The 14,340-nt window shown below is 36.3% G+C and overlaps 1 protein-coding gene across 5 annotated transcripts in view; it reads left to right on the top strand.

The window, feature by feature from the left end:
• Positions 1 to 14,340, top strand: part of PUS10 (pseudouridylate synthase 10) — a 57,045-nt gene that overhangs the window by 14,319 nt on the left and 28,386 nt on the right. For all 5 annotated transcript variants that reach the window (XR_002781267.1, XM_011363915.2, XM_011363919.2 and 2 more), the window contains exon 5: positions 14,179 to 14,213. Coding sequence is in view for 4 of the 5 variants with exons in the window: in XM_011363915.2 (XP_011362217.1) it covers positions 14,179 to 14,213 (35 nt within the window). In the remaining variant the exon portion in view is untranslated. The remainder of the gene's footprint in view (positions 1 to 14,178; positions 14,214 to 14,340) is intronic.

Consider the following 14,340-nt stretch of genomic DNA (forward strand, 5'->3'; position numbering starts at 1 on the left):
TTTAGGTTCTTTACTAGTGGAGTCCAGTAGAGGGCAATATTGTACTATCAGTTCAGCTTATTGGTCCCTGGGGGTAGTGTGTGTGTGGAGGGGGAGGTGGGGCCTGGGGGGAGGTGGACTGGTGGAGAATAGTTTGTTCACTCTATAGACTTTAAATGCATAAAGTGTCTCTTAAATGTTAGTGTGGTTGTATGAAATACCTATTTTCTGATGTACAAATTGATATGGTTGATGTCTTATTTGTCAAATCGAACCTTTTTTCATTTGTTCTACTTTGTAATATCTCTGTGCTTTGCACTAAGTACTGTAATTTACAGCCCTAGAAAAGTAGCCAGAAATAAAAGCAGTACCATTTCTGAGGTAGCAATTTATATTTACAAAATTATTTCTCTTAAATTCTGACAAATGGATATTCAAAAGACTGGATTTTTACTTAAATCTGTGGGTTCTTAGTCAGTTTGGGATCATCATCTCATTAAGAATTAAAGAATGGGGTGAAGGGTTAAAGAAATACAAATTAGTAGTTGATAGTTGGGCACGGGGAGCATGGAAGAGGGAATGCAGTTAGCATTAATATGATGGCTAAGTGGAGGGCCAGGGGAGGGAGGGAGCATTTGGGAGGATCATTTTATGAATATTAAAAATGTCTAACCAATGTACTGTATACTTGAAACTAATTTAAATAAATACATTTATATAAAACAAAGAATTAAAGCAATGAAACTCTTGTCTTAAAAATGCACATATTAAAAAATTTTGCAAGTACTTCTAGGGGCCTCTTAAATTCTCAGCCAGTAATCTAAGATCTTTCTTAATTGAGTACTCCACTAATTTCTTCCCTGTGTAATTGATTGATGTACTTACTTTTTGTAAAAGGCAGTGGTTTTTATAATTATGTTTAGCTCATAGAACAGAATAGGGCGAAATTGTTTTGGCTTCAAGTACAGAGAGCTACACTTTAAAGTTCATATTATATGTGCAGATCTGAGCTAGTTCAACTCAACTCTCTGATTTAGCATGTGTATTTTCTGCTTTTTGTTTATTTTCCATGACTTCTCGATTTTTATTTTGTATGACAAGCACTATGCTCAAATCAGTTTTTGTTCTTTCTCACCCATCATTTAAGACCAACTCAAGTTTCACTTCAATCAAAAAACTTTTTCTGAGCTTACTAAGGAATCTTCAGAATTTGTAGCCCTGTTTTTGGTTGGGTTAGTTGATTAGAACTTGCTTCAGTCCCTGTGTGGTCCACTTAGCCATGCAAAATACATTTTTACAAGGTTGCTGAATAAGGCATTGAAAAGCATGCAAATTTAAAGAGATCATTGTTTTAAGGATCTTTTAATGGACTTTTCATGAATTGGGGGTGGGGGAATAGTGACCTTGCTAATGTTTTAGATATAAAAGCTGTAACTTCAGAGGACATGCAGCAACTCATGGTATGATTTATTTACCTAACTACCTTGACTCTATGAGCATTGCCTTTCCTTAACTACTCCACTTATTAAGCCATACACTCAAGAACATAACTAAGGATCTAGGGACACCAGAATGATGGATTCAGGCAGATCTGCTACATCATGGGGAACATGGCACTAAACATGAGAGGAGCTTCAGGATTCTGTTACTCAGTACACTGGGATGTGCATTCCAAGGGAGAAAGGATGAGTGACATATGCTTAGTCAAAGTTGTATAGAACCCTGGTTAGGATGGGCAACCAGAAATCCAGCTGTTAAGGAGTCAGAGCAAGTTTTGAAGAGCTCTAATAACCCATTATTAGGGGTACAGGCTCAGGAAACCTAACATATAAAACAAGAATCCATTCCTGAGATTACTGAGATATGCAGCAAAAAGGAACGAATTATATTCCTGGGACTGAGTTGCCATGGTGAAGCAAGGTTAGAAGCCAGGCCAATTGTAAAGACCATCACAATAATATAATGTATATTGGATTCAGGAATGTAGTTGGCAGGGCATTCAGATACATGTTTAAATACTGAAAGATGCATATGTTTACTTTCTAGCTTTGCTTTTTTCCCCTTGGCCCGAACCAGCTAAGTATGGGTGGAGGCATCAAGAAAGAAGAGGTTGCTGTGGCTAATCCACCAGTGTTGGTAGCTGAGAGGTAGCTGGGTGTGTTAAGATCACGAGGCAGCCTTATAATTATGATTTTTATTGTTTTAATTTGTGTGATTGTATTCTTGTGAATTGGTACATTTTGCATTTTTAAAATTTACAATAATAAATGGTAATATAACAGAATTAATAGGAATACAAGATGAAGCAAATCCTTTTTCTTAAAAACTCTGTTTCTCCATCAAATGCTACATATAATCACATTGCTACTTACTAAATGTTGAGTTCTTATCAAACTTTTTTGTAAATTAATTTTTAGGACTGTGTGGCTTAGTAGACTGTTTCAGAAAAAGAGAACTTTAATGTAGACTCTGCCTATTTCAGATTTTGATTTTTCTTTTTGCATAGATAAGTCATCTCAATTATTCTTTTTCCTATCACCACCATGTTTTAAACTTAGTCTAACCTACTAAGTTATTCTTGCTTTAGAAAAATCATTCATAATGATAGAAAAAATGTATCTAGAAATAAGTGTATATGTATATAAAGTGATATTTTATATGTGATATGTTTATTATACATGTATACAAAGTGATAGCTTTTATGAGAAATGACCAAACCACCATGATGTGTACTTATGTTTTAGGAGCAGCAAGCTTAAACCCATTTTATAGGAAAACAAAGTATAATATGCCACCATATATTATTTGTATGACAGTGTGCTGCATGTGTTCTCTCATTTAATCATAACAGTCCCTTGAAGTAGGTGGTATTATTATCCCTGTTATCCTTATTTTACAGATAATGAAATTGAAACTCAAGGTCACATTGCTAATAAATAACACAGCTAGGATTTAAATGCTCATCTATTCAACTCCAAAGTTTATACTTTTGATTATTGCTATGCTATACTTTGTGATTTGGTCACATTTCAAAAGTGAGTTATTGTGTTTCTTTCCTTTACTGATATTCTTTTTTTTTCAAATGGTGCAATATCTTCAAAGTTAGGGAAAGAATCTTTGGTAAAAAAAAAAAAAAAAATTATACACACACACACACACACACACATACATGCATACACACACACACACATATATATATGTATATATGTATATATGGAACCAGAATTCTTGTAATATTTTAATAAGAATAATACTTTAACAAGTGCGATGATAATAAAATTGATGCAAAGGTATCAACTCAGGTAGCCTTTTTATTATGTTAAGAATCGTAATATAAAATGGTTTCTGTTTATAATTCAGTTCGTATCTAGAATTTTAATTTTCTGTGAAGCTAGGGTGTTATGATGTGTATTGGCCATGTGATATTTGGCATTCTCACTATAAATTTGTATTAGAAGCCATGAGACAGTGATTTAAGTAAAAATTTGGGTTATATTTGTGAAAACATCACAGAAGTCTTCTACCTATTAAGGAAGTGAGCATGTGCACTCATGAGCGAATCAGTAGCCAAGCAGAATGCTAAATTTGTATTCCAAAAGATTTTTTTTCAATGCAGACATGTTTTCAGGGCACCTTTTGTGGAATAATATTTTTATTCATGGTGTAACTCAAATTACAAAAATATTACAAAGAATTTTATTTTAATAATAAAATTAAGAATAAGATTTAAATGTCCTGTATATGTCTTCTAAAGAGATATTAAGCACACTTACTACAGGTGAATATTCAGATAAACAATATTCCATTAGCACAGAGATTCTTTTTGCCCTGAACTTGTGATATAGTTTGTCAGTTGGTTAGCTTGTTGGACATTTTTGGTAAAGTCTTATTCCAGTTTGTTCAATCTTTTATATTTCTCACATTTTAAGTAATTGCCTTATAAAAAACAGAGATTACATGATGTGAGTTCTTAAAGTTGAAATCTATCCTAGAATAGAAATATCTTCATTTTTGTTTTTATATTCACTGGAAAGGGTTAACCCTTTCCTTCTACTCATGGGTAATCCTAAAACTAGAGTTTAAATAGGCCTAGTCTTGTAAAATGGGATCATAAGGTTATATATCTTTTGAGACTGGCTTTTTTCATTTGATATTATTTTTAAGAGTTTCATCTATATGGCTGCGTTTTATAATTTGTTTTCATTGCTTTACAATATTCAGTTGCATGAATATACTGCAGTTTTTTCATACTACTATTAATGGATATTAAGATCATTTCTAGTTTTGGGCTACTTTCAATAATGAAACCATAAACTTTAGTTTTTAAGCCTCCAATAATTTTATTTATTTAATTAGTTTCAAATATATAGTACATTGGTTAGACATCTATATAGTTCATAAAATGATCTCCTCAATTGCTCCCTCCCTCCCCTGACCCTCCATCTAGCCAACATATTAAGGCTAACTGCATTCCCTATGCCATGCTCCCCATCCCGGGACCATCCATCAGCTACTAATTTGTACTTCTTTAACCCTTTACCCCATTCTCCAAGCCCCCCTAAGCCTCCCTCCCCTCTGTCCATCATCAAATTGTCTACTATATTTGTGAGTCTGTTTTTGATTAGTTTGTTCTTTTTATTCCTTAGATTCCACGTATAAGTGAAATTATACAGGATTTATCTCTCTCTGTGTCTGACTTAAATACCTTCTAGGTCCATCAAAGCAATATCTTTTTCCATCCCCTTTCCTTTTAGTCTGTGTGTGTCTTTTAATCTGAAGTGAGTCTCTTGTAGGCAACATCTTAAGGGTCTTGTTTTCCTATCCATTCAGCCACTCTATCTTTTAGTTGGAGCATTTAATTCTTTTCCATTTTGAGGTACTTCTTGATAGGAATGTAGTTGTTACAATTCTTGATTCCCATTTTTGATACATGTTTTTTCTTCTTAAAGAAGTCCTTCCAACATTTCCTGTAATACTGGCTTGGTGGTGATAAATTCCTTTAGCTTATTTTTGTCTGGGAAGCTCTTTATCTGTCCTTCAACTCTAAATGATTGCTTTGCTGGATGAATTATTCTTGGTTGTAGATCCTGGGTCATCTTGTCGAATATTTTTGCCAAGCCCTTCTGTCCTGCATAGTTTCTTTTGAGAAATCAGCTGCCGGTCTTATGGGTGTTCCCTTATAAGTAACTATCTGTTTTTCTATCTGTTTGCTGCTTTTAATATTCTTTCTTTGTATTTAAACTTTGGCATTTTAATTATGATGTGTCTTGTTTGGGCCTCTTTGGATCCCTAGTTTTTGGAATTCTCTGAGCTTCTTGGGATTTTATGTCCATTTCCTTCTCCACATTAGGGAAGTTTTCCATCATTATTTCTTCAAACAGCTGTTGAGCATCTTGTTTTCCTTCAGGTACACCGATCAGGAGGATATTTTGACCCTTAATAGTGTCCCATATTCTCCTTAAATTATTTTTATAGTCTTGGCCTCTTATCTCTTGCCATTTTGCTTGCATGTCCTTGGCTTTCCCATCCTCTACATAGGGCATTTGATCCTTTTCTTTATTCACTTTGTTTATTCCTTTGTTTACTCCATTTAAGATACTTCTCATCTCAGATAATGTGTTCTTCACTTCAGACTGGTTCTCTTTTTTATGTTTTTTTTATCTCTTTGTTGAAGTTCTCACTGAATTTATCTACACTTCCCAAAAGTTCATTGAGCAGCTTTATAACCAGTGTTTTAAACTCTGCATCTGTTAGATTACTTGACTCCATTATATCTGGATCTCTGTTCTGTTCTCTCATATAGTTTCTGCTTCTTTGTCTTCTCATTTTGGCTGCCTTTCCATGTGTTTCTACGTACTAAACAAAACTTCTAAGTCTCCCGGTCTTATTAGTGTGGATTTGTGAAGCTGGTGTCCAGTGGCACAGTCTTGAGAGAGGTTCAACTGCAGGCCAAATTTAGCCCAAGCCTCTACCCCACTGGGGCCACCTGTTGAGATTCAGCAAGCAATCCACAGATGCTGTGCTTATAGTTGCCTCAAAAGGTCACACCAGAACCAAGGCCAGCTGCCTCCAGTGTGAGTCTAGGAGCTGCTCAGCAAGGAGCACCTGACTCACTGAGGATATACCTGGATGTGGCTTGGGTGGGGCCGCAAGTTGAGGGAGGCGGGGTTTCAGGGAGTCCTCTAGGCAGAGAGACCTCTGTTATCCAGTTTGATGACAGCTTGCCTCTGGCAGCGCTGTGTCCGCGCTCTGGGAGCGGGGAGGGCTCAACAAGAAACAATGGATACCATTGGCACATCTGTACAGAGTGTGTCTCTCTTGGCCCCCACTCCAACAGTGTATCCCTGTAAGTCCCTGTTGCCTCCTGTGCACAGCTGAATCTGCACTGGTGCTCACAGTGAGCAAGTCTGTCACCGTGAAAATCCACTCGCGGATATGGCCCCGTTAAGAGTAGTCTACCAGTGTTGCAACTTCTGTCTCACTTAGCCACTTGAGACTGGGCAAACCCATGTCCTCGCCCCATCCTACCTTCTGCCGTTACAGGTTGATTTCTTAGATTTCTCCCTAGTTGTGTGGCTTGTTCATCTAGATCTCAGGCGATTTTTCCTTGCTGCTTGCTCCTTGTTTCCATCACAACTTTGATTTGGTTGCCAGAGGGATGAACAGAGCCTCTATCATCTATGCCATTTTTTTCCTCCTGAAACCATAAACATTTTTGTAGCTGTATACTAGTGCATATGTGCAAGAGTTTATCTAGGATATATGTATGCCTATTAGAGGAATTGTTAAGTCATGAGGAAAACATTTCTTTGACCTCACTAGATTATACCAAACTATTTTCCAAAGTGGAAAATACACCAACAGTGTATGAGAGTTGCAGTTATTTTGCATCATCACTGACTCTTAGTATTGAGAATCTCTTTAATTTTAGTATTTCAGTGGATATTAATGATATCTTATTGTATGTATATGTTTTAAATTTATGAGTTATAATTATGAACAATAAACTGTGCCCATTTAAAGGATACAGTTTTTCGAATTTTGACAGATGCGTATACCCAAGTAACTGTCACCACAATCAAGATATAGAACATTTCCATCACTTCCAAAGTTTTCTTTTGCCAGTTGCAGTGCTTTCACTCCCAGGTCTAGATAACTACTGATCTACTTTCAGATATTATAAATTAGTTTGCATTTTTTTAGAATTTTATAATTGGACTCATACATTATGTGTTCTTTGTATCTCATTTCTTTGACACAGCATAATGATTTTGAGATTCACCCATGTTGTTGTGTGTATCAGTACTTAATTCCTTTTTATTGCCTGATAGAGTTCCATTATATGAATATGCTGTAATTTGTTTATCCATTCAACAATTGCTAGACATATGGGTGTCCCAGTTTTTGGCTCTTATGAATAAAGCTGGTATGAACTTTTTAATATAATTCTTTGCATGAATTATATGTTTTTATTTTTTCTGGTTAAATACCTTGGAGTAGAATCTCTGGGTCACAGAGTAGATATATGTTTAACTTTATGAGAAACTGCCAAACAATTTTCCTAAGTGGATTAACCAGTTTAAGTTTATATTCCACCAGCAGCATATGAGCGTTCCAGTTGCTTCACATCCTTGCCAACACTTGGTATTGTCATTCTCTTTTACTTGAGCCATTCTAGTGGATGTGGAGAGGTTGTGTATTTATTTTCCTAATGACTAATGATGTTGAGCATCTTTTCATGTGCTTACTTGCTATTCATTTATCCTTGTGAAATCTCTTCACATTTGACTTTGTCAAAACTTTGCCCATTTTTTAAAAAATTGGGTGGTTTGTCTTCTTTTCGTTGAGTTGAAAGAGCTCTTAATAGATTCAAAATACAAATTCTTATTATGTATATATATTGCCAATATTTTCTCCTATACTGTAGCTTGCTCTTTAATTTTTTAAAAAGATGTGTCACAGAGAAGTTTTTACTTTCATTAAAGTCTAATTCATTAACTTTTTATTATTCTTATGATTCATGTTATTTGTGTCCTAGTTAACAAATCTTTGTCAGTTTTGGGAAATTCTCATTTCTTTAAATATGTTTCAGCTCTATTCTCTTTCTTCTTCTCCTGAGATTCCAATTACCTATGTTAGACCTCTTCATTGAGTCTATTATGACTCTTCTATTCTCTTTCTTTTCTTTTTTTTTTTCAGTTTGGTAATATTTCATTCTTTCGCTTCTCATGTCATTTGGAGTATTGTCAGTTCACTGATTCTCTCTTCACCTATGTCTAATTGTTGTTAAATCTCTCTCCAGAGTTTTTAATTCTTGTTATTGAGTTTTTCATTTCCAGAACTTCCATTTGTTTAATTTATGTAGTGTCTATTAATAGTTCTCTGCCAAAGTGTTTGATATTCTCATTTATTTATTTCTAGTATTCTGTGAGGGAATACATTTGCACCCTCGCAGCCATACCAAGTTGCTAACAGTTATTTGTTAAGATGTCTTTGCTTCACTGATTATTAACTCGAGAGTAATGTGAAATTTAGTTGCCAAGTTATTTCCTCATTAGCATATGACACTAAAGAACAAGACTGAGCCATATCTGTCTTTATGTTTATCCCAGAGCCTTTTGTTCATTGCAGCTGCTCTGTCTTTTCTGATCCCCTCCTCACCCACCCCCAACTCTCTACCCTCATAGAATTTTTTTCTCCTCTTTGATTCCCCCCCGCCCCACCTATGAGATGTTGCCATTTCCCCTTAAGAGCTGGATCTCTGAAGGTGGAGTATCTCCTCCCAGAGGCTTGAGGTGTGCACCCAGGGCCTGGTGCACCCAGGGTATGGTCTGTGGCTCCACCTCAGGCACGAACCCAGGACTTTCTGCATGTAAAGCAGACGTGCTAACCACTACACTGTGGAGACACCCCTACCACCAACACCATAGAATTTTGTCTTGTGATTATTTTCAATCAAATCATTTAAGCTAGACAAACATCTGCACCTAGAGTATTGGAAAATGCAACAGAAATTCTCCTTTCTAAAATTCACACCACAGAAATAGCATTTCTCCTGGAATCTGGTCAGTATAGCTGTACAACCTAATTTGGACCTGCATATTCAGTCTGTCTTTGCTGATTTATCTTTGCTTTTCCTCTCATGCCTTGTCAAAAATAAAACGTTCAACCTTTCTAATGCTAGGTAAAGAATTTTATTGCCAACAGTAGTAAGAAAAGCTGGAGTAGAAAGATCATGTGTCTCATTTCATTTTTTTTTTTTTCTCAACTCTGTGGGGAAATAATGTAGAGAATTTGTAGAGGTTTTTATACATAGCTGACATAGGTTTTATTCATCAAAAGAGACACCCAGACAGTCTGTTAGTCATTACATCATGAGTCTGAAATCAGAGGTTCTGGGGAAAAGAAGAGTGAGATTGAGGCAGGGAGGTGGTGGAGGTGAGGAGATAATGGATGTGAGGAGACTGGTGGTAAGATGTAGGAGAGGAGTTTTTACTTCAGCTAAGTGGCAGAGTCCAACAGTGGTTATGGGAGTATATTCTCCCTTTTTCTCCTACCTTTCTCTTTCTGCCACTACGCTTGACACCAAACCTGAGACAAGGTGAGGAGTGGGCCCTGGTGAGACAAATGTTCAAGGTTATGGTGGACTAGGGTGTGGGGAAGAGGAGGAGAAGGAAATTTTAGGAAGTCTTGCTTGGTGAGAAGAGGTAAGAGGAGTTTCTATTGTTACTAACTGCATTATGGAGCCTAGTTCCCAATTGGCTATTTGTGTGCAAGAAAAATGGATAAGTGTGTATATGTAGTATGTGTGTGTGTTGGGAGAAGAGGGAATGGGGTGTAATACCTCTAGCTGCCCAAACAACTTGTCATTTTCGTGTTGGTACAAATCTATATTTGTATTATCTTGTTATTATTAATGAGTTCAAGAGATATGCTGGATTCAAAAGACTTTTAAAGGGCATTAATGGTAATTTAGAAACCCCAACATCATTGCTAATCACCAAGTTTTGTTGGTCTGTGTCTTCATTATCGCTTAAAGATGCCTACTCTTCTCCATCCCTATCAGCACTGCAGTAATATACTATTTATTGCTTGAATTACTGCTTTAGTTTACCACATGTCTTCATTTCCCTTAGTTCCCATCTTCCTCCTCTATTTCACACTGCAACCAGAGAGCATTCCTGAAGATAAATATGATTATACCACTCCATTGCTTAAAATACTTCTGTGGCACTGTATTGCTTTAAGTGTAAAATGTAACCCGTTTAGCATGAGTATAGTAGTTCTATGATCTAAGTCCTGCTTCTTCCTTTGCACTTCCCAGCCACACGTCCTCAGCTCTTTAGAAACCACTGACTTATAGTTCCCAGAACCTTCCTGTCCTTGGTTTTTGCACCGTAGGGTTTTGTTTTTTTTTCAATTTGGAACACACTTTCCCCATTCTACCAGTTAATTCTAAGTAACTGATCTTTCAGAGCTCAGATTAGGTGTCACTTCTCCTACGAGACTGAGCTGAGGGTGCCTCACATGTTCCCTTGAAATATATCCCTATCATAGTTATCTCCATTCTGTATTTTTATTATTTTTATCAATATTGTTAATTTTTATTATTAATGTTCATTATTATTTTACTCTCCTTATTCTCTCCTAGCTCATGGGTTCCCTTATGGACAGACTGGTCCTTCATTTCTGTATTCTCAGTAAAGATCTCACCATATAGGAGGTACCCTCAAAATAATGAAGTATCGAGCCCCTTCATGTTATAGTTGAGAAACCAAGGTGCAGAGAGATAAGCCACCTTGCATGTGATCCCATATTTAGAGGAAGAGCCTGCCTTTTAGTTTAGTGTTTGTTTTCCTCTATCAGAAAGTACAGACCCAGGTGTCTATAAGGGCCAGATAAGCAACAAATATGACAAAAGTGGACTTTTTCACAATCATTCTGCCATTTTTCTGGAACATATGCTTTTTTCACACTGTATTTTCCCAAGAATGATGAATATTTTGGTTAAGAAATATTTATTTGCCTCTTAAATTACCATATAAGAAAAATGATAGTGTAACAATGGTTGTTATATTGTGACTTGATGAATTATAGCAGATCAATGTTGTTTCTATTTTGTGCTACCATGGGACTTTCTAGATAAGTCAATGAGGCATTTCTCATGTTATGGTTTCAGTCTTTGGGTTCATACCCTAGCTTGGTACTCAAAACCTGCTAACCTTTCCAATTTCATTTCTAGTTAGTGAACCCCTACTCACGTTTATGCACACACATACATGCCCTAAGCTCTAACTTTAATAAATCGTAGTTCCCCAACATCCCATTTTTAATGCCTCTCTTTCTCTCTCTGTCCTTCCTTCCTGCCACCTCCATTTGAATCAGCCTCAATCCTTGGCCCTACATCACCATTCTTTCATTGTGGATGAACCCCCACCTCAGAACTCCAAGGTCAAAAGCCATTCCCAGGCACAGATTTTCCATGGGGTGTGTGTGTGTGTGTGTGTGTGTGTGTATTTTCAGAGTATACAAGCACTTTAGTAAGCATGTTATTCAACTGCCCTATTTAGGACTTGCTTAGAAGTTAAAGCAGAGTCCAGGATTAAATTTTGTGGTTCCTGAATTTTCAGGAGGTGACATACTACCTTTCATACCAAATTTTATTAAACTTGATCACTTTAATGCCATTTGGTTCTGTTGGGGAGGAGCAATTAAACTGCTTACTCCAGAGAATGAATTTTTCCCATTGACTAAGGAATAGAAAGAACATTTATTAAAATTATCTTGGTGACCTGAAAGAGAGAGGTGTACTCTTTTTCCTCAGCACACACAGGTCCAGGGCATTATTAGCACATGGTAAAACTTGAATAATTGAGCAACACTGACTTCTTTGGGATTCAGCCTTCCAGCCCCTGCTGTGTATGATTAGTTCTGTCCAATCTGCTGGCCTGCTTGAGCAGGGAGCCTGCAGAGGATTAGGAAGGAAGAACCCTTTAGCAGATTTTAGGTACTAAAGACATTTTATTTAATTTTACATGTTACACGTGGTAATCTGGTTTCCCTTGGCAACCTCCAGTTCTGCCCTACTTTATAAATAGAGGATGACAGGAAATCTTGCAGACTTGATGGCATCACCTGGAAGTGACTGTTGAGAACAGAGTTTATATCTCAAAAGAGGAGAAAAAAATGTTAGTAAAAAAGGACAGAAGAATCTGAGTCCCCTTGAAGAAGTGATAGACAGTTCTCCATAGCTCAGATACCTAAGAGAATTACATTAATGAGGGAGGTTCCAGAACTACCTGTAGTCGAACAGTTTGGGATCTAAGGGAAAGGGATCAAGTGTTGTAAATCTTTTAAGGGATAATGATCTTATTAATGAATTGCAGATAAGGTTATAATTTAAAAATGGCAATAGTTAGCATTTATTAAGTACATGCCAGGATTCTTATTTGGTTCGTTGTATACACAATTTCATTAAATCCTTATAGTGTTCCTGCAAGGGGAGTATTAATATTCCCTTATAGGTGGTGAAACAAGTATTTATCGATTTCTTGAAGTAGGGAGGCTGAAGGAAGGTGGGGCAACGCTGACTACAAGGTTTCATCTTGAGATTGTTACTCATTTTTTTAGTGATCTCCAAGTCCTGTAAGTCTTAATACCCTCTATTAGAAAACAGTATACTAACTAATGCCTTTAGCCATCCCCAAAAGTTTAAATTACAGTCGTCTAACTCTCTCATTTTACACATTAGAAATTGAGTGCCAGAAATTTAGTAAAGCCCAAAGCCAGGTCTTCTGACTGCTGGTAATTTATATATTATACCATGCCCATACACTTTCAAAGAGGGCTTGAATAAATGGAAGGAAAGATGGAAGAGGTCTGTAAGTACCGAAAATGGTATTAGGTTGAGCTAACAAACTAAGCAAACTAACAATCAGAAGGTACTGATAAGACATTTAGGCATTGAGAACAGTTCTAATTCTTACCTAGCTAGTGATTAATTGATTTTGTTTGGCTCATGCCTGAAGGATGTAGTGCATCTGTTTCTAAATGAAGTGTATAGTGCCCTGCTAGTCATTTGAAGTTTAAAAGGACAGGGTTCAACATTTAAACCGTGTGTGTGTGTGTGTGTGTGTGTGTGTGTGTGTGTGTTGATGAGTAGATAGGTAGATAGGTAGATAGCTATAGCTAGGTCTTGAGGTGGATCTGAATGATAACTTGCCATGTCGTGACATGTAGAAGCAGAGACTACATATATTTTATTGACTTATACATGTATGCTTCTGTTATTGTCACAAAATGCCATATACTGAAGCAAGATATGTCATTACCTCTTTTTAATGTGAAAGCTGCGAGAGTCTAATGGCAAACTGAATAATCTTAGTGTCACATACTTACTATGCAAAGCATTTTACATGAATTTCATTTAATCCTCATAACGACCGTGATTACGAATGTTATTTCTTCATTTAAGCAAATTTTTCAGGTTTCTGTTAATCTTTTCCAGAACATACTCCCTAACATTTTATTATGAGAATTTTCAAACATATGGTAAAATCGAAAGAATGGTACAGTGAACACCCATATATCTACCTGGATTCTACAATTCTTACTATTTTTTATACTTACTTTATTATATATCTAGCCATCAGTTTATCTATCCACCCATCTTAGTTTTTGTTGTATTCCAAAATGAATTACAGACATTAGTACATTTTACTCCTAAACACTTACATTGTGTATATCATTTATTAGATAGAGTTAAGAATGTGTTAGCCCTATTCAAAAAACAAAAACAAACAAAAAAGCCCTGAGCCCTATGTTTTAGGGACATAGTAGGTACTCAGTCACTTTGGGCCTTTCCCTATGAAATAGTAAGATATTTTAAGAAAAAATGTAAGCCACCCATGTTAAAAAACACTTGTGCCTCATTAATGAGAAATAGAAATCTGTAGGGAGGTGGGGGATACCCCTGTTGAATTCCTAAGCCACAGAAAGCCAGTATTGCAAAGTGGCATCTTACCTCATTTCTGATTTGAAATAGGTTGAGGTCACTGCCACATTCTGAACACTAACTTCTCTCCCAAAAAGGGGAGTTTGATTAGCAAATTAGTTAAGCACTTTAGTAATGGTATTGGAACTTAATTTCAATAAACATTTCTTCCCTTTTCTTTCTGGGTGTGACTAAATTGCCTACAGCATGCTGCATGGTTGCTGGTAAAACAGGAAATGGGGTAAGTAATTTAGGTAGGGAATTTTTACTACCATTTAAATGTAAGCTACCTGATTCTTAAAGAACTTGTACTGCAATTGAGTGAGTTCAATAGCTACTAGAGAAATTGACACAAAGAAAATCTTTAT

The sequence above is a fragment of the Pteropus vampyrus genome, unplaced genomic scaffold (assembly GCF_000151845.1).
Source record: "Pteropus vampyrus isolate Shadow unplaced genomic scaffold, Pvam_2.0 Scaffold91, whole genome shotgun sequence".
NCBI lineage: Eukaryota > Metazoa > Chordata > Mammalia > Chiroptera > Pteropodidae > Pteropus > Pteropus vampyrus.